At 40.0% G+C, this 25,934-nt stretch overlaps 1 protein-coding gene across 1 annotated transcript in view; it reads right to left on the bottom strand.

Annotated features, from left to right (window-relative positions):
• Positions 1-25,934, bottom strand: part of LOC126212713 (protein shuttle craft) — a 283,723-nt gene that overhangs the window by 170,506 nt on the left and 87,283 nt on the right. Inside the window, exons 7-8 of the mRNA XM_049940125.1 lie at positions 23,135-23,320; positions 7,903-8,185 (exon numbers count right to left, since the gene is read on the bottom strand). Coding sequence (XP_049796082.1) covers positions 7,903-8,185; positions 23,135-23,320 — 469 coding nt within the window. The remainder of the gene's footprint in view (positions 1-7,902; positions 8,186-23,134; positions 23,321-25,934) is intronic.

The following is a 25,934-nucleotide window of genomic DNA, read 5'->3' as shown; positions in this document are numbered from 1 at the left end:
CTACAGCTACTGTTGAGGAACGATGGTGGACATATTGAGCATTTCCTGTACAGAACATCATCTTTGCTTTGTCTTACTTTGTTATGCTAATTATTGCTATTCTGATCAGATGAAGCGCCATCTGCCGGCCACTTTTTGAACTTTTGTATTTTTTTGGTTCTAATAAAACCCCATGTCATTCCAAGCATGTGTGTCAATTTGTACCCCTCTATCTACATTATACTGTAATTTATTCAGTTTTCAAATTTATACTGACTTTTTGATCACCCGGTACTATGATCCCCTGTATATCAGTACCATAGGGACTGTGAACGCAAGGTTAGATGAATTACAGTGCACACAAAGGCATTTAATCAGCCAAGAGAAGGAAGAGACATACATGGAAAACACTAACAGGATAAAAAGAATGCAAGACAGCAAAAAATTGGGGTTGGGAGGGGGAGGGGAGAGGAGGGAGGGAGGGAGAGAGAGAGTATTGCCAAACACAGTGGCTTGCTGTCAATGTCATTAAATTTATTGATGATGGGAAGGAGAAAGCAATGGCAGTTATGAAAGAAAAGGTGATTGAATGAGAAGCATGTTAAGCAGGTGAAAGGAGTGTAATTTAAGCAAGGAGAGAGACAATGCACAGAACAGTGAGATTCAAACATATTTGCCCCTGATGAAGGAGTAAAGTTTACACAGTAAATATTGCACTGATAACAGGGATAAACTTAGTAGGAAGAGTGCAGTTTCTGCAGTATTATGAACATTAAGACAAATATCAACTTTGTGAAACCCTTACAGCTTTCAACACACAGGAGTAAAATGTGTCAGAATAAACGAGTTGTCACATGCGAATGAGGCAACACAGTCTCAGAAAAACAATGCTACAGACTAGGTTTTCAGAAAAAACTGAAGCAGTGGAACCAAACTGGCCTGTGGTGATTTTATTTGTTTACTAGCTATACATCCATGCTTCACAACGGAAGCTAAAGAAGGACCTTTGCATGTGGCATTCAGTAAAAATGGAACCCTCTTAGGATCATTTTGTCAATAAATTACTCTTTCCTAGGCAAGAAGCCAAATATAAATGCAACCGATCAAAAGAAGAACACCAATTTCATTAAGTTTTTAATACACAAAGTGAAGTCAGTAAACCCACATATCCTATCAAGAAAAATTCAATGTCAGTTTGTATTCGTAAACTGAAAAAAAGATTGTGGCACTTAATTCTGTCACTGATGTAAACTTCCTAAAATGCTAATGTAACTAACAGCCCCATCTATTGGGTCTTTTGCGTACTATGGTGTCACCCTGAAAATTTAAATTACAGTATTTTCCCCCTGGTCCAATTTAGATGAAATAAAACCTGTGTGCTGCTCCAAGCTATGCTCAAGACATCTGTGAAAACCACACGAAAATTCGTCTAGCAGCTTTGGTTATTAATGTCTTCAGACAGACAGACACAATGGTTTTACGTTTTTATTACGTATTGGTGTTCATTTATTACTTTTATAACCTCAATGAACCACTTTAGTCAATCATTAGCTGGTTGTCATCTCTGATAAGTGCATGTCTTATTACTTCTGAACTGCCCATTATCTCTTCATATGTTCTTCCATCTTTTCTCATCTGTAAATACCCTTTTAACTGCATGTCATTTTTCTACTTTTTGTTTAAATTTAATTTTCTTTTTTTCAGATCCTGAGATTTTCAGTTTTGTTTTGCAGATAATCCATGGTTATTTTTAGTTCTTCCATATCATCTCTAATTTCCTGGAGCCATCCTACTTGTTACTTCACATTCCAGAGTTTTCTATAATAATTCTTGTTAATCTGGTTTCTAGTGTCCTCATGATGTAGCCAAAAAAGAAATCTTATTCTGATGTGTAATACTCTCCAGCTCCCTATACATCACTTCATTTGCCACTATTCTCCCTGCTCCCCTTTTTGACCTTTTTTAAATGCATGTTACAGCTATTACTCTCTCTACTTTTAGGATTTTGTTGACTGTGTGACTTTACAAAGAGATACACAAGTGTATGTTACCGCTGACCTAAACGCCGTCTCTTAGTGTTTACTTTCTTGAGGGTATTTTTGTTCTGTCGTTGCAACTACAAAAATCCATGATTTTTTTTTTCACCAGATGCGTTTCAATTTATTGGGGTAAAGCATCATCATCCGTCTGTAATTAAGTTATTTATGTTCTGATTTGCTTCTAGATCATGAAACAGTTCGTTAAGAATAAGTCGATTTGTACTTACGGTGATTTTTGGTTGATTTCTCGCTTACATGGGGAAATGCCATTTGCTAGCACATTGTTGTTTTCTGTGTTAGACACTCATAATTTTGGTCTAATTTTTAGTTGTTCTGCAGCTCTATGCATTTCTTATGTTTTTCACAACACACTTTTATGCACACCACTGCGTGTTGTGAAAAAAACATAAAAATGCATAGAGCTGCAGAACAACTAAAAATTAGACCAAAATTGTGAGTGCCTAACACAGAAAAAAGAACAATGTGCTAGCAAATAGCATTTCCCAATGTAAGCAAGAATTCAACCGAAAATCACTGTAAGTACAAATCCACTTATTTTTAACGAACTGTTTCTCAATCTAAAAGCAAATCAGAATGTAGATAACTTAATTACAGATTGATGACGATTTACCTGAATAAAGCGAAATGAGTCTGGTGGGGGGAAAAAATTATATATATCACGCATTTCTATAGTTGCAACGACCGAACAAAAATACGCTCAAGAATTACAAAGCAGCTACGGACATTATGACCACACAAATGAAGAACTTGGTGTTTTAATTTTGTTTTGATTAATAGACCACAAAAGTTTTTGATCGTTCACCATTTTAACAGTTCTTTATTGACATGTAAGAAATTTGCTGAAATGTTGTTGGAGAACAACGCATCGACTCGGCTGTCAACCCAAGAAGGTTTTATCATCACAGATTTTCTCATCCATCGGTGTGGCGGATGTGCTTGCCTAACAGTGCGACAACTGTCGAATACCAAACTTGTGTGATCATGTGCATACACAGTACAATTGGTTTAATGTGCATCTCCCACCACAGCTATCACATTGCAATTCGTCTGTCATCTGTAGCCGAACCTATTCAAGTTGTGCTGCCTGTCAACCGAATGCAAGTGTGCAAGCGCCACATCAATGAAGCCATCTGGTTGTGTCACTAAAATGGGGCTTGCACGTTTGCATTCAGTTGACAGCCAGCTGTGATTGCAATAATAATGTCTAACATTGACCAGATCTGTACTTGAGGCACATCTGAAGATGAGAATGGAATCCCTGAAACTGATCACATAATAATAAGAGAGACATTTTATTTATAAATGTGTATCATATACAGCTGCATTTCCACCATCTGCTAATCAGTTTTGGCTCTGATGCAGCCAGAAATTTGTCTTTCAACTTCGGTTAACTCCCACTGTACGAGGTGCATTCAAGTTCTAAGGGCTCAATTTTTTTTTTTTTTTCTGGACTGGAAAGAGATAGAAACATGCGCATTGTTTTAAAATGAGGCCGCGTTCATTGTCAATACGTCCCAGAGATGGCAGCACCGTACGGCAGATGGAATTTTACCACCAGCGGCAAGAATGAGAACTGTTTTAAATACTTAAAATGGCGACATTTTCCTTACTTGAACAGCATGCAATCATTTGTTTTCTGAATTTGCGTGGTGTGAAACCAATTTAAATTCATCGACAGTTGAAGGAGACATGTGGTGATGGAGTTATGGATGTGTCAAAAGTGCGTTCGTGGGTGCGACAGTTTAATGAAGGCAGAACATCGTGTGACAACAAACCGAAACAACCTCGGGCTCGCACAAGCCGGCCTGACGACACGATCGAGAAAGTGGAGAGAACTGTTTTGGGGGATCGCCGAATGACTGTTGAACAGATCGCCTCCAGAGTTGGCATTTCTGTGGGTTCTGTGCACACAATCCTGCATGACGACCTGGAAATGCGAAAAGTGTCATCCAGGTGGGTGCCACGAATGCTGACGGACGACCACACGGCTGCCAGTGTGGCACGTTGCCGAGCAATGTTGACGCGCAACGACAGCACGAATGGGACTTTCTTTTCGTTGGTTGTGACAATGGATGAGACGTGGATGCCGTTTTTCAATCCAGAAACAAAGCACCAGTCAGCTCAATGGAAGCACACAGATTCACCGCCACCAAAAAAATTTCCGGTAACCGCCAGTGCTGAGAAAATGATGGTGTCCGTGTTCTGGGACAGTGAGGGCATAATCCTTACCCATTGCGTTCCAAAGGGCACTACGGTAACAGGTGCATCCTACGAAAATGTTTTGAAGAACAAATTCCTTCCTGCACTGCAACAAAAACGTCCGGGATTGGCTGCGCATGTGCTGTTTCACCGAGACAACGCACCCGCACATCAAGCTAACGTTACGCAACAGTTTCTTCGTGATAACAACTTTGAAGTGATTCCTCATGCTTCCTACTCAGCTGACCTGGCTCCTAGTGACTTTTGGCTTTTTCCAACAATGAAAGACACTCTCCGTGGCCGCACATTCACCAGCCGTGCTGCTATTGCCTCAGCGATTTTCCAGTGGTCAAAACAGACTCCTAAAGATGCCTTTGCCGCTGCCATGGAATCATGGTGTCAGCGTTGTGAAAAATGTGTACGTCTGCAGGGCGATCATGTCGAGACGTAACGCCAATTTCATCGATTTCGGGTAAGTAGTTAATTAGAAAAAAAAAAAAAAATCGGAGGCCTTAGAACTTCAATGCACCTCGTACTACAACAGGTTGGTTACTCAAACTTAACCCTTTTGTGGGCAAAATTATTCAGCAATTTTTTTTTAATGAATAGAGAGCAGACAGTAGTTAACAGATAGGTATATCTCTCCTACAGAATATCAAATTTGCTCCAACTGTGAAAGTGAGGTCACACAACAATGAGGGAAGTATTCTTCCCACTGCCCTTCCTTGGAGTTAAATGACAAAACAACTTTTTCAATATATGTCATATTTATTTGATAAATTTACTTCTCTTGTTACAATGATTGTTCACAATTACTTGCCATGAAATTTTCTGAAACATGGGTCTATGCAAAGTGGTACTTGACAACATGTACAAAAACAGCGAGTGCTCTTTTCCGCAGCTTTGGTACTACACTGACGGCACCTCCAGTAGGTTTCTCCTAAAATTGGTTGATGCTCCCCTACAGCCACATGACGAACATCTTCAGGTACTTTACCCCTTTTTGCCAGAAAGACAGGTTTTTGTCCACGCCTTTTTCGCGATGAGAAGCCAGCGATCAATTTTCTGGCTAGATGGATCCTGTATGTGAGCTGATCATGCTGTCCACTTTCTCTTTTACTTATTTTCCACAAGATAAAACTGTTCACTACAGCAATGTCCACCAGGAAATAAAATATTCTGTGCCACCATTTTACAGAACGTCTGCCAATAGCATACCTTTCTCGTATTTGATCAAACTTATCGACACCACCCATTATTTTGTTGTATTCTGCAACAACTTCAGGACAAGAAATCTCTGTACTAGTACCATCTTTGTTTTTCCTTTTCACTGTGGCTGTTTCTCTCGCGTCATGAATTGAGGACAGGAAAGCGGCTAGACTGTTATCCATCCATTTTACTGCAGAAATGGCTTCTTTTGTTTCAAACTGGAATTGTCCTCGTTCCAATTTTATGTTTTCCTTCATAAATTTGGGTAAATCTTTCCTGTTGGTCTTCACTGTTGCACATCCATACACACCCTTCTTCAAAAATGTTGACATCAATTTCATGGTGGTGAAGAATCTGTCAACTGCAACTACATTATTTTTATTATTTTTTTCCTTTGTTAGATCTACTACAACCCTTTTGCCCAATGTCAAGTCACTATCTGTCTATACTTGCCTGTGTAAACATCAAAGTTCATTATATATTCAGTGAGTGGATCTGACAAGCACCACACTTTGTAGCCTTGTTTCACCAGCTTCATTGACATATACTGTTTCATAGACGATCGTCCTTTGAAACGAATCATCGATTCATCCACTGACATAAATGATGAGGGCTCACAATTATTCTTACAGCTCTGCAAAAGCTTTTCAATCAATGGCCGTAATTTATACATTTATCATATTCTGGATGATTTCTTGGCTTTGCAGTTTCTTTGTTATTACAGTGAACATTCTCTACAACCTTTTTAAATCTTTTACTTGTCATTATATTAGCAATTGGCTCTACTTTTACTATAGGATCAAAGTCCAGAAGTCAGAGAGAGAAGGAATTTTTTGAATTCTCATTACAATAAGACAAGCTATGTAAGCTCTCATTTCTTGAGTAGTTGTGTCCACCCAGGTTTTTGATGGATATTTACTACCACGATTTTGTTTTGCATACAGGTTTGTTTTATTTACAATGAGAGTAAAAACATCATCATCAAAGAAATTAGAAAAATAAGTGAGCTCCTGATCATTGGCACCACAGAGAAATTTTTGTTTTCCTTCCATTTGTGTTTCAAAGCTGTTTTTACATTGTTGAAGTAAGGACTGTCGCCGTTCTGTTCCTCTTCACTTTCACTGTCCAACATGTCACTACTGGCAACAGTCGGAAGCACAAATGATTCACTGTCATCTTCATCACCATATATCTCGTTTCACAGAAACACACCTTGAAGCACTGGTGACTGTGTTATCAAGAACATTCAGTTCATCTGCAGCACCTTCATCTCCTTCAGTTTCTGAATCACATTTATCAGGTAATGAAAATAATATATTGTAAATTTCAACATGTTTGAGATTGGTGAGGTCTAGGGAATGAGACATCCGAAAGGAAAGCAATGCCACGAAATAGAGAACTGGAGAGTGTAAAAAATACTATGAGAGATTCAACGGAAGCAAGCACTTGGTTTGGTATGGTAAACTTGACATTCTTTGGTAACATAATGATCTGTGCATTATTTCTGAAACCCACTACGTCAAAAATGTCAAATAAATGTGGTAAAATATAGAAATATTCGTTCTAGAGACGTAAAACAATGGGCTACCAAAGAGGCGGTCGGAAGGATACTACAAGTAAAGTCCACATGTAATGTAAGTAAAACACATTTTACAACAAACAGGGAAAACCAAATAATAAGACACCATAGCAAAAATCAAAAGTATTTACCTTATGCTATTGCTTTGAGGAAAAAATCACAAAGTGTCACGCTAACAGCTACAGAGCAACACTCGGCTATACAATGCCTCTGTGCCAAGGTACAGCAAAAACGGTGGGAACTTCCGATTGGAAGTAGTACCATATACTGTTCACTATGTGTTAGCACCACACAGAAGTGGGAACTGTGAATCCCACGGGACTAGAAGCGAGTTCATTGTAGTGGGAAGCATGTTTCCCACAGCTCATGAAAGGGTTTTAAAAAAAAATTCCACGGGAATTCCAGGTGTGAGGAGAAAATGGTGTTAAGGAGCTCCTGATAAATTAATGGTGAGTGGGGAGGAGGCAGCATACTACCATAATGACTTTTCTTTCTTCTCAGCTGAGCAAGCAGTAACTTAATCACAGCTCTTTTACACATTGATAATTTATAAGGAATAATACTCATATACTTAAAATACTTTGAAACATTACGTATTTTAAACTTTGTGGTTTATAAAACTCAATAAAATTCAGTTTCAATGCTAGGTTAAAAATGCAGAATTCCCTGAGATTTTATGAAATTCTAGAAATTCCCTGATTTTTCCAGTTAAACTGTCATTCCCGGAGAATTTCAGGTTTTCCATATGAAACTGAAACCCTGCTAGAAGAACCAGTAGAGGTTAAAAGCATTAGGGTGAGATAGAGACTGGAACACATCCGACAAATAAACGAGGAGGTGCACAGAGCTGCCAGCTCGCTCAGCACAGCCGCTCACCTGTTGACCTGGACGGTGCAGGGAGGACACGGCCCCGGGTGGCAGAGCAGTGTACAGCGGTGGGTGCAGCCGTCACCTCCACTATCCACTCTGCCGTGCTGCTCCTCCTGGCCAGTCACGGGAGTGCCTCCGCGCGGCTTGCCGCACATCTCTCCGCAGCTGTGCGGCACCTCGTACGGGGTCCATTCGGGGTCGCGCCGCTTCCCGCACCAGCAGCGGTACTCCGTGGGCACGCGGGGCACCTCGTGCCGGCAAGCCGGGCACGGCCAGCCTCCGGAATCTGCTGCCGGGGAGAACGGGAAGTAGTTTTATTCGAGGCAGCGGCCTTTCGACGGGTCCGATGTCGAATCCCGTCGTTCCCTGTATTGTGCTAGTCTTTTCTCTCTACCTGACTGACATCCACCGAAACATAAGAAGGTGCTACGGCACTGCTTGTAATATCTATACATATTATAAATTAAAGCCTTTACCAGAGTTTTTGTTTGTATGTTGTGACTAATATCAGGAACCACTTAATATAGGGAGTTTGATGTGGTTGTCAATAGATAAACTGAATCACGAGGAAGGTTTGTTGTATAACTGATGTGCTGAGAACAATAAGACCCTAAAGAACAAAGTCATTTATTTTGAGACTGTAGCAGGTACGTGTGCCCCTGACATCTGTTAATCTTATGGTCGATCAGTTTTATTTATATCTGTTGGCCAATATTGTTTATATGAACATTCGTGGAAAGCTGCCTCGTCAATTTTTCGGATACTGATTTCCATATGGGCACAAAGAATAGAACATTGCTTTTTGCTCTCTGCTGCTCAATTGTTATCTAGGGTTGGCAACATAATTTAGTGTTCACATCATGTACATAGTAGTAATACTAGTGTTGGAATTGGTCATCATTGTGTATGTGGTGCATTTAGTTTATGTTCTGATTCCAGTTTCACATTAATTGCAATCTTTACAATTGTCCTAAGACACAAATCTTCCTGGCAGATTGAAACTGTGTGCTGGACCGAGACTCGAACTCTGAACCTTTGCCTTTCACGGGCAAGTGCTCTACCATCTGAGCTCCCCAAGAACGACTCATGACCCACCCTGACAGCTTCCTTTCCTCCAGTACCTTGTCTCCTACCTTTCTAACTTCACAGAAGTTTCATATCAGTGCACACTCCGCTGCAGATTGAAAATCTCATTCTGGAAACATCCCCCAGGCTGTGTCTAAGCCATGTCTCCGCAATATCCTTTCTTCCAGGGGTGCTAGTTCTGCTAGGTTCACAGGAGAGCTTCTGTGAAGTTTGGAAAGTACGAGACAAGTTACTGGCGGAACTGAAGCTGTGAGGACGTGTCGTGAGTTGTGTTTGGGTAGCTCAGACGGTAGAGCACTTTCCGACAAAAGGCAACGGTACAGAGTTCGAGTCTCGGTCTGGCACACAGTTTTAATCTGCCGGGAAGTTTCATATCAGCGCACACTCCTCTGCAGAGTGAAAATTTCATTCTGTCCTAAGACACCTTTGTCATGACATGATATAAATGAAACTTTCTGAACTAACATTACTAATAAACATGATCATAAACATTAATTGACATTTCATAACATACAGTGGGTAAATTATTTTTTCACAGAAAATACAGGACGCTGAAACTTGGTTAAGAAACAGTTTAGACTTACAGTAGGTTGTCTAAAATTTTATTTTCACAAACACAAATTTTTCTGAAAACTGTGTCCGTGCTCTGGTCCCTTATGGTTCTCAGTGCTTCAATCTATTACTGCTATCCGTATGTCAGGCAAGTTGCCTGGCTATACAACTGCAAATAATACTGAGTAACAATAGTTTCAAATATTAATGAATATGTTTATCTGCGGGCAGTCAATCGATATCTAAGGAAACTTAAAAAGTGAAATTTTCCACTGAATTAAGCTAGAGTGGAGGCCTTATGGAACAAACACAACTGTTTTTAAATAGCCAACAAAAAAAGGTTGTTTTCAACAGTGTGTTCTTCACATGCCAAAATATGTCTGTGAAATTTGGATTTTAAATGAATTTTTCAAAGCAAACTTTGATTTGACCAATGACTCGTGTGTAAACAAGGAAATCAGGAAAAACAAATATTAGAATTAAGGCACTATGTTCAAACTATGGAAATTGTTCAATTCTAGATACAGGAAAGTTGGATAGAGGTCAACATACTAACCACGGATTTCATTTGAACTATGCAGGTAAATGTTATTTGTGTGAAAAATTAAATCAAAGAAAGGATCAAACAGAAAAGCCTTATTTATAAAAACAGTTCGTTCACAAGTGAAAGTAGTCCAACAGAAACTTTTTTAGAGTAAAACAGCCTTCACCATGTATACGTGAAGGTGAAGTACTTGACAACATCATAAATGACAGTAAACTCAAAATAATATCACACAACGTTAATATATTACCAACGAAACAGAACAAATTGACGAATTTTTAAGCGTTAGTAGTAGTCATATTTATCTTTTGAATGAACTAGGGTGCAAAATTGAAGAAATGTGTAGCATTAATTTAAATAATTAAGAAACAATCAATGTCTGTTACAGAAAACAATAATAAAGGTGTGTTACAGGAAACAATAATAAAGGTGGGAGTGTTGGTATTTACGTCAAAAATAATTTTCAGTGCAAAAAAATTGATTGGGTAGATAAACTTGCATGTGAGATGGTTTTTGAAATAGCTGCAATAAGAATAAAGCTTAGAAATAGCAGTTTAATAATAACTACCTTGTACAGATTTCCTAACAGTAACAAGTAAGAATTTTTCTGTCATTTGGAGGAACTTGTTGACTATCAGCCACATAAAAAACAGACTATAATAGTAGGGGGCATAGACTCCTGAACTAATAGTATACATTACATTAGATATATTGATGTTTTACAGTCCTATAATTACACCCATGTGAGTTTAACGTCAACAAGAATTACATGTGACTCTCAGACATGTATTGACCATGTTATTATGAATTTAAGAAAGGAAGACCTTGTAGTTAGAACTGCTGAGACTCTCATTTTAAATCATAGTGCATTAGTCCTAGAGCTTCTTATAGACAAAGAAATAGTATCTGATGGGGACCTATTTACCTATAAAAGAAAGCTTGACTATCGTACATTAAAGGAAACCCTGGCACACACAAATTGGCATCAGGCAGGCCTATACGAAATAAAAGATATTAATGAAAAGCGGGACGAATTTTATATAACATTAACCTATTGTCTTAATCAAGTATGCCCAGTGGTCAAAATACTAAAGAAAACTGACAGTTCCAGTAATCTCAAACTTTCCCCAACATGATAAAATTAGAGGAGAATTTATATATTCTTTTTAGAGACTCCCAAACTGCAGTACTTCCAATCTAAATACAAAGCCTGTACAAAAACCTCCAGGGAAGCACTTAAGACATTAAAAGCACAGATGTATACTGAACAGATGAGGCAATCTAGTAATATTACCAAACCAGAGTGGAGTATAATAAATAAGGAACGAGGAGGGAGCGACAATGCAGTGTGCAATAACAATAGTAAGTGACAATGAAAAATTGCTGAGTGACCCAAAGGAGGTATGCGAGAGATTCATAGACCAGTTTAGTAAGATGAATAGGGAAGATGTGATCGACCCAACACAGGTTGTAAATCCCAGTAATGTCAGTAATTCAGTCTTTCTGAGGTGTGTTACAGAATTGGAAATCCTGAAAACCACTTCCAACTTAAAAGCAAATACATCCAGTGGCTGGGATGACATCTCAGCTAAATATGTGAAAGAATGCAGTAATGAATTAATAAAGCCACTACAGCATTTATTAAACAGCTCTTTCAGTCAGACTTGTTAAAAGTCACCGAAATAACACTGGTGCATAAAAAGAGGAATAACCGACAATATACAAAATTATAGGGCTATTTCACTGACATAAATACTAGGTAAGCTGTTGGAAAGGCTACTTCTTGATCAACTTTTATCATTTTTCTGTAAGTACAATCTATTAAAAAACTGCCAGCATGGTTTCAGGAATGGCCAGTCAACAATAACATCTGTAGCTACATTTTTGCAAGTGGCACTGAATAAATTTGATGATTGAAACAAAGTTATTGGCACCTTTTTGGAGCTATCCAAGGCTTTTGGCTCTGTAAATCATTCTGTTCTTGTACATAAATTATAAACTAATGGTGTCAGAGGAGCAGCATCAGATTTGTTAATATCTTACCTTGCTGACAGGAGACAATGTGTAAAACTGCATTATACGACTGGGAGAAACACACAAACAGAGAGACACACACACAAACAGTAAAATAATCTTATAAAATTCTTAACCGTGGAGTCCCTCAGGGAAGCATTATCGGGCCTTTTTGTTCATTGTGTATATCAATGATATAATAAGTCACAAAATTCAGACCTAGTAAATTATGCTGATGATACCTCCTTTATAAGTTAGAGCTCTACGAAATAGTTAGCAGTGAAAATAATGCAGAGAACATTGGCCTCATCACAGAATATTTCACCAAAAACAAATTGGCACTAAACAAGGACAAGACAATTCTGATGGAGTTTCTGCTAAATTACAAACCAAGACAAGTGGATACAGAGCCAGAGCTATCAGCTGAAACAACTGATAAACATAAATTCCTGGGTATTATAGTAGACGAACTTTTTATATGGAAGGAGCACATCAGATACACGTGTAAAAAGATCTCCTGTAACACCTACCTGCTAAAACGCCCTTCTAGCATAATAGCACAACTCGTTCTAAGACAAATCTATTTTGGAATTATATACTCCCACCTCCAATATGGTATTGAGATCTGGGGTGGTGCACCAATGGTATACATGGATAAGGGTTTTAGAGCCCAGAAAAGAGCAATTAAGATAATAGCTAATATTAATAAGTGTCAGTCGCACAGAAAATATTTAAGTGTAACATACTAACAGTGTAGTCATTGTATGTTCTCAGAACTATACTGTTAGTAAAAGAAAATATGGAGCATAGTGTAAGCAATAGTGAAATCCACAATTATCCTATAAGAAAAAAAGAGAGGATTACCACATAACATTTAGTAATAAAAGAACAACAGATCATTGTCCATTTTCTGCTGGAAGACGTTTTTATAACAGATTGCCAAATAATAGAAAATTGTTAAAAGGAAACATAGTTAAGACAAAATTAAAGCAAATGTTCATTGATAAATGTTTGTACTTTGTCAAGGATTTTTAATGTTATTGTGTATTTTATCTTTACTTCTAAACTTTTTTTAATGTTGTTGTGTTTGTAAAGTGACTATCTCCACAACTGTTAAGTTACGAGGGCATTTTAGAAAGTAGGGACTGTTTCCGTCTGATGCCACTATGCATGCACCGATTGCGTGTATTTTGGTATGTACGTGCTCGGCAACTCAGTCGGCATCCATCCGTGACAGTGTGTCTGGTTTTTTCGATATTCGAATTTGAAATGTGTGCTGCAATAAAAAATCCTGCCAGTTGTGAGGTGCGGTCTGTGATACTGTTTTTGTTGGCAAAAAACCTAAAACCTACAGAAATTTATCTTGAACTGTGGGAAGTGTACAAAAACAATGATCGAGTGTACGTTCCGCCTGGAAATCGTGCATTCGGTTTAAAAATGGCCGAACAAACATTCATGACGAAAAGAAGAGTGGACGCCCAAGCACTGTGACTGACGATCTTGTCGCTAAAGTTGATGAAACAATTCGTGAAAACAGTCACTTCACAATAACGGAGCTTTTGCTGCCTTTTCCACAAGTTTCACGGACTTTGTTGTTTGAAATTGTCACTCAAAAGCTAGGCTACCACAAATGTTGTGCACAATGGCTGCCCAAAATGCTTACAGAGCACCATAAAGAGCAGCAAATGGGGGCAATGTTGACATTTCTGGAGGCCTACCACAAACATGGTGATTCATTACTGGATCGAATCTTAACCGGTAACGAGACTCGGGTGAAACACGCCAATTGTGAGACAAAATACAGTCCTTGGAGTGGGGCACACAAGATCCCCCCCAAAACCAAGAAAATGTTTGCAAACCTAGTCAGCAATGAAGTTGATGGCGACAGTGTTTTGGGATAGGCAAAGTTTGCTTCTTATTGATTTTCTCAAATGTGGGGCAACCATAAATTCTGAGCGGTACTGCCAAACTTTGCACAACCTTATGAGAGCAGTTCAAAACAAACGCCGAGGAAAACTGATGTCCAAAATTTTGTTTCTGCATGACAATACCTGACCTCACACGGCAAACCACACTAAAGAACTCCTTAATTTATTCAGATGGGAAATTTTCCTTCATCTGCCCTACAGACCTGATCGTGCACCAAGTGACTTCCACTTGTTTCCCAAGACGAAGAAATGGCTTACAACACAGCGATTTGATGACGACTCTGAACTCCAGGCGGGCACGACTCACTGACTGAAGTCTCAGGTGGCAGTACAAAGCTTGCCCACTGCTGTGATAAGTGCCTCAATGTGTTTGGCGACTATGTGGAAACATAGTATGTTAATCACTCTTTCAGACTTACAGTGGCGGTCAAAATAATAGAGCCACCTGGCAAAGGTTTGGAATAAAGTGCACATTTATTACTAGACATGTTTGAACTATGATGGAAACCATTACAACCGAGTCACATTGTACTATAGTCAGTTATATAGATAACACAACACAAAATAATCAGTAATAATCAATAATATTCAAAAGAATACCAGACCACAGGGTCAAAAAAATAGAGCCAATTGAAACAAATATATTGTACTTGATCTCAGTCTTATGAAACGTACAGGAACAGTCTTTTTTGCATAGGACTGCATTAGTACTTTGTGGGGTAACCCTTATTTTTGAGGATTGCCCTGCACCTCTTACCCATAGAGTCTACTAAACGCCTGCATTCGTCACTACTGATCGCATACCAGGCTCTCTGGATTTCTTCCCACAGTTTTTCTGAAGATGTAGCTTTTGAGCAGTCAATTCTCTTGTCTAAGATCTCCCAAGTTCTCAATGGGTGATGCGTCAGGGGACTGAGGTGGCCACTCTAATACTTCGATATTGTGCTCTTGAACAAACTGCCTTATGATCCTTGCAGTATGCTTTGGATCGTTATCGTCCTGAAATTTCCATTTCAGCGGCATTTCCTCTTCAGCATAAGGCAGCATCACATTTGCCAAGATGTCTTTGTACATTTCTGCGTTCATTATGCCGTTGATACGGTGTATTGGACCAATGCCGTACCACGAAAAACATCCCCATACCATAACACTCCCGCCACCGTATTTCACAGTTTTTAAAGTGTACTTGGGATTAAATTCCTGGTTTGGTGGGCGGCGCACATAGACTTTTCCGTCTGAGGCAAACCTATTAAACTTGGATTCATCGGACCAAAGGATGTTCCTCCACCAAGTATTAGGTTTTTGTTCATTTCTCCGGGCAAAGGCTAACCTTTTCCGAACATTAGCTTGTGAAACATGTGGCTTCTTTCTTGCAATGCGCCCATTCAATTTTGCAGATCTCAGTCGTCTTTGAATCGTTGAGGTTGATGGTTGAACATCATGTTCGTCGCTAAACAAAATGGCTTTCAGTCGTGGTGTTGACAAAAATGGGTCTTTCTTCACTTCCCTAGTGATGAGTCTGTCTACGCGAGGAGTAGTTACACGAGGTCGCCCCCTGTTCTCCACCTGCGGCTTTGTTTGTTTTGACCGTCTCATGGCGTTCTGGACTCGTTTTCGCGAAACGTGCAAGACATTGGCTATTTTATTCATGGACATCCCACTTTTGAACATCCGGAACATTACTATACGCTCATCTTCACTGGTATGCTTTGCTCTGCCCATCTAGACGAATGTAAACAAAACCACACGTCAATTTACATACAAAACAACTGCATAAAAATCAATTTAAAGGCACATGTGTAAAGCGGCTCTATTATTTTGACCCATAAGATTCTTACCTTTATGCCTCTTTTCACACGTCTAGCTCAAACGCTTCCTTTCGGACGACTAAAGATAGCAGCAACGTCTTCCCTGATGTTGTCTACAAGGGACTGACAACACGGCACTCGTGGCGATTTCGCGAACTAATAGATATCCTAGTTCTTAATCTCGTCAATAGAGGTGGCTCTATTATTTCGACCGCCACTGTATATAATAAAATGTATTTCTTGGACTTAATGCCAAAATGTTCCCTACTTTCTGAATAGCCCTCTTATTATGGACAAATAAAGCACTTATTATTATTATTTATTTTCTCAGGGAGCCATAGAAAGTTCTCACTAACAAGGGAACCTCCCCATCGCACCCCCCTCAGATTTAGTTATAAGTTGGCACAGGGATAGGCCTTGAAAAACTGAACACAGATCAGTCGAGAAAACAGGAAGAAGTTGTGTGGAACTATGAAAAAAAAAATAAGCAAAATATACAAACTGAGTAGTCCATGCGCAAGGTAGGCAACACCGAGGAGGGTGTTAGCTTACGAGCGCCGTGGTCCCGTGGTCAGCGTGAGCAGCTGTGGAACAACAGGTCGTTGGTTCAAATCTTCTCTCGGGTGAAAATTTTTGTTTTTTATTTTCAGATAATTATCAAAGTTCAGGCTCTCACACATAATCAACTTCGCTCTCCAAAATTCCAGGACATGTTCAGATTTGCTTGGACATATACAGAATTTGACGGTCTACGCACTGAAACATTTGAAAACGTAAAAAACATATGTTTTGACAGAGCACAGGGAAAACTGTGTGACTCTGAAACTGTTGCATTCATTTGATGCAGTTTATGTGACAAACTCTTATGTTTTCATCACTTTTTTTGGAGTGATTATCACATCCACAAGAAAACCTAAATCGGGCAAGGTAGAAGAATCTTTTTACCCATTCGCCAAGTGTGCAAGTTAGGTGGGTCGACAACACATTCCTGTCATGTGACGCACATGCCGTAACCAGTGTCGTATAGAATATATCAGACGTGTTTTCCTGTGGAGGAATCGGTTGACCTATGACCTTGCGATCAAATGTTTTCTGTTCCTATTGGAGAGGCACGTCCTTTCGTCTACTAATCGCACGGTTTTGCGGTGCGGTCGCAAAACACAGACATTAAACTTATTACAGTGAATAGAGACGTCAATGAATGACCAGACAGATCGTAACTTTGCGAAAATAAAGAAAGTAAAATTTTCACTCGAGGGAGGACTCGAACCAAGGACCTTTCGTTCCGCAGTTGCTCACTCTAACCACGAGACCACGGCGCTCATCAGCTATCATTGTCCTTTATGTTGCCTATCTTGCACATGGACTACTCAGTTTGTATATTTTGCTTATTTTTTCATAGTTCCACACAACTTCTTCCTGTTTTCTCGATTGATCTGTGTTCAGTATTTCAAGGCCTATCTACTGTGCCAACTTATAACTAAATCTGAGGGGGGAGCGATGGGGAGGTTCCCTTGTAAGAACAATCAGTAAATAAAAAAAGAACCAGAGCAATAACAGGAGTGAAGGGTGTTGTGGAAAGGGTAAAGACTCTTAAAATGGAAATTGGTAGGACATATGGCTCAAAGAAATAATGGAGATGGACATAGGCAAGCACCGAAGTGCAGCTCTAGAGAAAGAAGACGACCACAAGGAGTCCGTAAAACCAGTGGGATACAGAACTGAAGAAAGTCGCAGGCTTCAACTGGCAGGGGACAGCAGGAGACAGTGAGGCGTGGGACCGGTGATTGAAACCGAGTTTGTTAGATTAAAATTAAAGAGGCTACACCTTGGAAAGGTTAAACTGGCTGACCAACAAAAAATAAATAAATAGTTTTAAGTTATTAAAGTATAAAATTATAAAGATAATTTATGGACATCCTGTATTTCAAAATAAGATGCCGACACATTAACGTGGCAGTCTATTGTGAATGTAAAATGGACGCAGACTTTGACCACCACAGTATAAGCAGAGGCACGGTAGCCCTGCCTCCCTCTCGCAAGGCTAATGACAAATAAAAGCTGACACTGTGACAGCAACTGCCGATTCTTCTCAGTGTGATGGGAGTTGTTCTTGAACCGTGTGATGGTCTTCAGATAGCATCTTCGCACTTTCCAAAATAATTAGCATCAGACAATGCAAAAAACGAGGTAACGCAAAGCACAGAAAAATACCCAATGCATTTGGTAATGCTTTGCTAACATTGGGAGTGTCATAAACAAAGCAATGCAGTCCTGACCTCTACCAGTATCTTACACAACCTGCACTTGCCCCAATATGGGTGGGCCTTTTAAAGAAATATTGATGTGTGTGCACTTCAGAATACAATGTAGCTAAAAAAAAAAAATTTTTTTTGAAGACTGATCTAGCCCATTTAAAAGCCTTCATTCTTCACTTTTCAACAAACATTTTATTTTTTCCGAGAACATTATATTTCACAACTTATCCATAATCAAAATTTTTGTGTTCCAGAATATTTGTATCAAAAAACACTTTTACAAAAATTCAGTATTATTTTTGTTTCAAAAAATGCATACAGTCATTAAAATAACCTATTAGATCATTAATTATTCAAATTTCAGTTGGAAACTTCTTGGTGATCTTTGAGTATCTTCATGCACATTAAACTGCTCTACCATATAGTAGTGCTCATAATTTTACCATTTTCTAATTATACAGCTTTTAATTAAAAAACTTACTCCAGCAACTACTGATACCTTTTAATTTTCCTGCCTGTTATATTAACATCCGAAATGAAACAGCTTAGTATTTTACCAAACTGTAATTTTCTATAAAGAGCTGTGCACAAAGCCTGAGGCCATCAGATCCTAGCATTCATTATGTAAAATATGACATACTCGATATCGAGTTAAATTGTATATTTATTTTTTGTCTGTCCACTTCACAAGTATGTAGTCAGAGGCCCAATATCTATGCGACATTATGTCATTAGAGTACGGAAGATAATCTGGGAAGTTAGTACATTCATTTATTTGTGTTACTACTTAAGAAAATCTGTTAAAACACTTGTAGATTACGTGACATGTCAACTTGTGATATACAAGCATAGACTGCAAACTAATGCACACATGCTTGTAGAACATGAACAAAAACAATTAGGACGATCAGGCAGAAAGTAAAGTACAATTCTTAAGCTATGACATCATATTTATTTTTCAGCACAGTCACCATTACGAGTAAGACATTTCTCCCAACGTGTAACAAGTTTTTCCATTCTGTCACTGAAAAATTTTTCTCACTTGTCTCAAATCCACGGCTTGACAGCTGCCTTCACCTCATCGTCTGAGGTGTAATTATAATACTTGCAGTCTCTACTGAGTAGAGGGAAAAATATAGTAAGGCGCAAGATTGGAGGAATAAGAAGGGTGTGGGATCAGCTCTAACTTCACGTTTTACAGAGTCTCTCGAGTTGCGTGTAAGATGGTGGACGAGCATTGTTATGTTGCTAGATGATTGGCACCAGATTGCCTCTAACATGACAAACTTTATGTTGTAGATGTTTTAGAGTCTCTATGTACTGAGAATAGTTTACCATTGCACCTCATGCCATTTAATCAGTCTCAAATTAGGTGACCTTCCCAAAACATGATCGAAACGATTTTTTTGCAGATGATTGTGTTTTCCATTTTTTCACCTGAAAAGAAGATGGATGTCAATATACAGTGCTCTCTTTTTTCTTTTGTGTCACACTGGAGGACCCACGACTTGTACCCTGTTACAATATTCAAAAGGAAGTTGCCTCCTTTGTTGCAGTAGTGCTCAAAAAGTTGCTCGAAGCATTCCAATGGACACTGTCTGTCACTGTCCTCGAGACTATATTGTACCCAGAATATACAGTACCCTAATTGTTCAATAATGAAACTGACACATTCCTCAAATACTACAATACGGTTTGCAATAAACTTTCGAGCGATTCGCCAGTGATTTTAAATCGATTTGTTGACAAGTTAGTGATTTTTATCATCTGTGGCAGTGATCGGATATCTGCTGCACGTTTCATAGATAATTATGACTTTTCCTGGCTTGCAATCACAAAATTTTGTCACCCATCGATTTACAGTAGACCTACCAACAGGATCATCACCACAAACAGCCTTCAAATGACAATGAATCTTACTACGAGTCACTTTTTCAGCAGTTAAAAATTCGATAATAGCATACTGTTTAACTCCCACCGACATAGTGCCAGAACACGTTTTCATATATCCGTCACTCAAAGCACACCGGATGAACACAACACATTCAAACTGCAGAGCACCCGTCACATTTCTCGATGTCATTTGCGCTGCATTCTACAAGCATGTATGTGTAACTTTCCACCCTACCCTCTTAATTATTGTTGTTGTGGTCTTCAGTCCCGAGACTGGTTTGCTGCAGCTCTCCATGCTACTCTATTCTGTGCAAGCTTCTTCATCTCCCAGTACTTACTGCAACCTACATCCTTCTGAATCTGCTTAGTGTATTCATCTCTTGGTCTCCCCCTATGATATTTACCCTCCACACTGCCCTCCAATACTAAATTGGTGATCCCTTGATGCCTCAGAATATGCCCTACCAACCGATCCCTTCTTCGAGTCAAGTTGTGCCACAAACTCCTCTTCTCCCCAATCCTATTCAGTACCTCCTCATTAGTTATGTCATCTACCCATCTAACTTCAGCATTCTTCTGTAGAACCACATTTCTAAATCTTCCATTCTTTTCTTTTGTAAACTATTTATCATCCACGTTTCACTTCCTTACATGGCTACACTCCATACAAATACTTTCAGAAACTACTTCCTGACACTTAAACCTATACTCGATGTTAACAAATTTCTCTTCTTCAGAAACGCTCTCCTTGCCATTGCCAGTCTACATTTTATATCGTCTCTACTTCGACCATCATCAGTTATTTTGCTCCCCAAATAGCAAAACTCGTTTTCTACTACAGTGTATCATTTCCTAAGCTAATTCCCGCAGCATAACCCGATTTAGTTCGACTAGATTCCATTATCCTCATTTTGCTTTTGTTGATGTTCATCTTATATCGTCCTTTCAAGACACGGTCCATTCCGTTCAGCTGCTCTTCCAGGTCCTTTGCTATCTCTGACAGAATTACGTCGTCACTGGCGAACCTCAAAGTTTTGATTTCTTCTCTGTGGGTTTTAATTCCTATTCCAAATTTTTCTTTTGTTTCCTTTAGTGCTTGCTCAATATACAGATTGAATAACATCGGGGAGAGGCTACAACCCTGTCTCACGCCCTTCCCAACCACTGTTTCCCTTTCATGCCCCTTGACTCTTGTAACTGCCATCTGGTTTCTGTACAAATTGTAAATAGCCTTTCCCTCCCTGTACTTTACCCCTGCCACCTTCAGAATTTGAAAGAGAGTATTCCAGTCAACATTGTCAAAAGCTTTCTCTAAATCTACAAATCTAGGGAAATGAGTACATAGAGGGTCTATACAAGAGCGATGTTCTTGAGGACAATATTACAGAAATGGAAGAGAATGTAGATGAAGATGAAATAGGAGACATGATACTGCGTGAAGAGTTTGACAGAGCACGGAAAGACCGAAGTCGAAACAAGGCCCCGGGAGTAGACAACATTCCATTAGAACTACTGACAGCCTTGGGGGAGCCAGTCCTGACAAAACTTTACCATCTGGTGAGCAAGATGTATGAGACAGGCGAAATACCCACAGACTTCAAGAAGAATATAATAATTTCAATCCCAAAGAAAGCAGGTGTTGACCGATGTGAAAATTACCGAACTATCAGTTTAATGAGCCACAGCTGAAAAATACTAACACAAATTCTTTACAGACAAATGGAAAAACTGGTAGAAGCCAACCTTGGGGAAGATCAGTTTGGATTCCGTAGGAATGTTGGAACACGTGAGGCAATACTGACGCTACGACTTATCTTAGAAAATAAATTAAGGAAAGGCAAACCCTCTTAATTAACAGTTCAAATTACTAAATACAAGCTGCTCACTTTAAGTTTAAAGCAATAAAGGCAATGAATGAAACAAGCAAGCTCTGTGTGTGGTGAAATTATGTTGTTATTTACTTTGAAAGATCCTATTACTTAGAGAAAGAAGACTGGGGAAATGGACATTCACAAGACCTATGAGACTCAGTAACAGGTCAGTAAAGTGACACTATGGTTTACAACGACAGTTGTGAGAACTAACACCGTACCAAAACAGGCTTTTCTGTTATGCTTCCAGCAGAAGCAACAGCGTTGGGGACTACTCTGAAGGTTCCCAGAATGAGATTTTCACTCTGCAGCGGAGTGTGCGCTGATATGAAACTTCCTGGCAGATTAAAACTGTGTGCCGGACCGAGACTCGAACTCTGGACCTTTGCCTTTCACGGTCAAGTACTCTACTATCTAAGCTATCCAAGCACGATTCACGCCCCGTCCTCACAGCTTTACTCCCGCCGGTACTTTGTCTCCTATGTTTCAAATTTCAAAGAAGCTCTCCTGAAAACCTAGCACTACTGGAAGAAAGTATTTTGTGGAGACATGGCTTAGCCACAGCCAGGGGGATGTTCCCAGAATGAGATTTTCACTCTGCAGCGGAATGTATGCTTATACAAACCCTTCTGGCTGGAGAGCTTCTGTGAAGTTTGGAAGGTAGGAGACGAGGTACTGGCAGAAGTAAAGCTGTGAGGGCAGGGCGGGAGTCATTCTTGGGTAGCTCAGATGGTAGAGCACTTGCCCGCGAAAGGCAAAGGTCCCGAGTTCGAGTCTCGGTCTGGCACAAACTGCCAGGAAGTTTCATACTTTGAAGGTGATCAGATGGAGTCACAGATGACTGTAGTCCAATTTAGGCTCATTCTGAACACCTGTGACACGCATTTTCTGACAACCGATGGGTGATCAATAGTATTCTGAGTGCACTGCTGTAAATGTCATAACCAATACGAGTATTACATGGGATCGTAGCGAGTTACTTCGTAAATTTTTATTTCATCTGTTACGAGTGTCATAGCTGAGGGTGGTGCTAAGTGAAGAAATCTACACAGGCAGCTGAGAGACACGGTTTACAGGATCCACACTTTTTCCAAGTGCAGAGCTCGTGAACTCGCATACTGCTACTGTCACTCTGAAGAGTCAACAATTCGACCCCCGTCCGTTCCTAAACTTGCGGGAAGCGGCGCTCTTTGCGGATCAGACTACAACTTTATCTAAATAAAGATCAATTTTATAAATAAAAGTCAGATACTTTTTGAACAGCCATAGTATGTAACACACTGACCGGTGCGGCCGGAGCGGGCCCAGCGGCGCGTGCAGCCCAGGTGCAGCACGTGGTGGCAGGCTGCGCAGCTCCAGACGGGGTCCCGCGGCCGCAGTCGCTCGCAGCACACCAGGCACTCCAGCGTGCTGCGCATCAGCTGGACCGAGAGCCGCTCGCGGTGCCCCGAGTCCGAGGCCCCATCCTCACCTGCAGACATCAGCGAAACCGACGCTCACCTCAGTACGAGTGTAATATTACGAGTGAAGGATATTTACTTAGCACCTAGATGAGAACATCATTTCACTTTGTGTTCTGCAGGACATCTGTCTGGGAGGTGGACAGGGAGTTCTACATCTGCTTATGATGAGAATACCACTTTATTCTGACATACAAGGGTAAGTCAATTATTATCCGCTATATAGTTATAAAATTTTATTGTAAGCAAATAGGAAACTTACAGGAACATCATTTTTCGACATAGTCTCCTTGCGTTTCAACGCACTTGGTCCATGTTTTACAAGCTTCCCGATGCCCTCATAAAAGGAGGTTCTCGGTTGAGCTACGAGCCAGGAATGCACCGCTTCTCTCACTGCTTCGACCGAGACAAATCGACGGCCCCTTAATGCCTGTTTGAGTGGACCAAACGGGTGATAGTCAGAAGGGACAAGATCGGGACTATATGGAGGATGATCCAGTACTTCAAACTTGAGTTTCTGGAGCATTTCGGCAGTGTGGGCAGCAGTATACGGACGGGCATTGTCATTCAATAACGCAACACATTCTGACAACAATCCTTGGCGACTGCTTCGAATTGCAGGCTCTAGCCTGGCAGTAAGCATTTCATTGCAACGTACACTGTTTATTGTTGTGCCCCTTTCCCCATAATGTTCCAGTACTGGACCTTGTGCATCCCAAAAAACCGTAAGCATCAGTTTTCCTGGGGACGGTTGGTTCTTGAACTTTTTCTCGCACGGCAAATTTGGAGGTTTCCATTCCGTACTGTGGCATTTACTCTCCAGCTCTTAATGATGGATCCATGTTTCTCGTCACCAGTAATGATCCTGTCTAAGAAGTTGTCCCCTTTGTTACCATAGTGATCCAAATGTTTTTTGCAGACGTCCAAGTGCGTCTGTTTATGCAACTGTGTGAGTTGTTTTGGGACCTATCTTGCACAAACTTTATGAAACCCAATTCTGTTGTGAATGAATTTGTAGGCAGAACCATGACCATGTGCCACTTTGTCAATAGTTAATCATCTGTCTAAGAGGATCATTTCACATGAATGCTCAATGGTTTCTTCATCTGTGGTTGTAAACGGTTGTGCTGCTCCTTCGTCGTGCGTAACACTTGTGCGACCATTTAGAAATTTTTTCAATCCACTCGTAGACACTACGTTGAGGCAAAACACTATTCCCGTACTGTACCCAAAGTCTTCAATGAATTTTGGCCCAATACACCTTCCGACTACAAAAAATGGACCACTGAACGTTGCTCTTCTTTGGTGCAAATAGACAGCCATGATTAACAGCATGGCAGCAATAACTAAACTAACCTAGTAGCTTGAAAATTGTGAAGATATAACAACAAATAAACAAAGCATGTATCATCACCACAAAACAACAGTACTACTAAAATAAGCAAAAATATACCTAAATTGTGGATACTAATTGACTTACCCTCATATATTAAGCCATTGTTGAATATTGTGATTTATTTGAAAACTGTAAAAATTCAAATTTAATTTTTTTTCGATTTCAAAAAGAAAATCCATCAGTCTCAAACTTTTAACATTTGATATCAATCGAAGTCCGATGTTTCAACTGAAAACTTTATGACCACTGCCCACCGAGACGCTGGATGCCGCCTGGTGGCACTGAGGGCATGTGACGCGGTGACAAAAGTATGTAAGGAGGACAGTGAAACTACCAGTACGTGCTAAATGGTTAGATGTCCACGACTCTCCATAGAACGTGGGGTTCAGAGGCTTGTCTGTTATGTAAAGTGGAACAGATGGTGACCTGTGGCATCTCTGCCGAAAGAGCACAATGTTGGTGCACACAGAAGCATTTCGGGGCACTCCGTTCATCGTACATTGCCGAACACGGAGCTCTGCGGTGGACTACCCCTAAGTGTTCACAGGTCGATCCGACGACATTGTCAGTTATGATTACAGTGGTCGTGCAAATGTCGGGATTTGACCACCAATCAACGGAAACATGTCTACTCTTCGGATGAATCATATTTTTGCTACACAAGGTCGACGGTTGTCTCCACAAATGCTGTCATCGAGGTGAACAGTGGCCCGAAACATGCAGCATGCCACGGATACAGGCCGGTGAGGAAAGTATTATGCTATGGGAGACATTCTCCTGCACTTGCACGAGACCTGTGGTAGTAATCGATGACAAGCAGACAGCTATGAATCCTGTTGTAGGAATATCCGCAACTAAGCACTATACCAGAGGTCGAAAATATCGCAACAGTGTAAGGTTCTCTTATTTGGAACACGACCAATTTCAGGCCCTTATATGACCATCTTTAGGTGTCGTACTGAAAACAGATTGCTATTTTCAGTACGACACCTGAAGATGAACCTTACAACCGTAGCAGTATTTTCAACATTTGGCATCCTACAGTGTTCTGAGGAGAATTATAGTGAACTCATGTTGATGTCTCAGTGAATAAATTCACCTGACGTAAATTCTACAGAGCCCATATAGGTTGCCACCATCACGTATGCAAATCAGCAGCCTGTTATTTATGTGAATTACATGACCTGTGCATAGACATCCAATGTCACATACTTCCACAAACTATTGGA

Source organism: Schistocerca nitens, chromosome 11, assembly GCF_023898315.1.
Source record: "Schistocerca nitens isolate TAMUIC-IGC-003100 chromosome 11, iqSchNite1.1, whole genome shotgun sequence".
Classification (NCBI taxonomy): Eukaryota; Metazoa; Arthropoda; class Insecta; order Orthoptera; family Acrididae; genus Schistocerca; species Schistocerca nitens.
The sequence above is the reverse complement of the archived record's forward strand: the minus strand, read 5'-3'. Positions and strand labels throughout refer to the sequence as shown.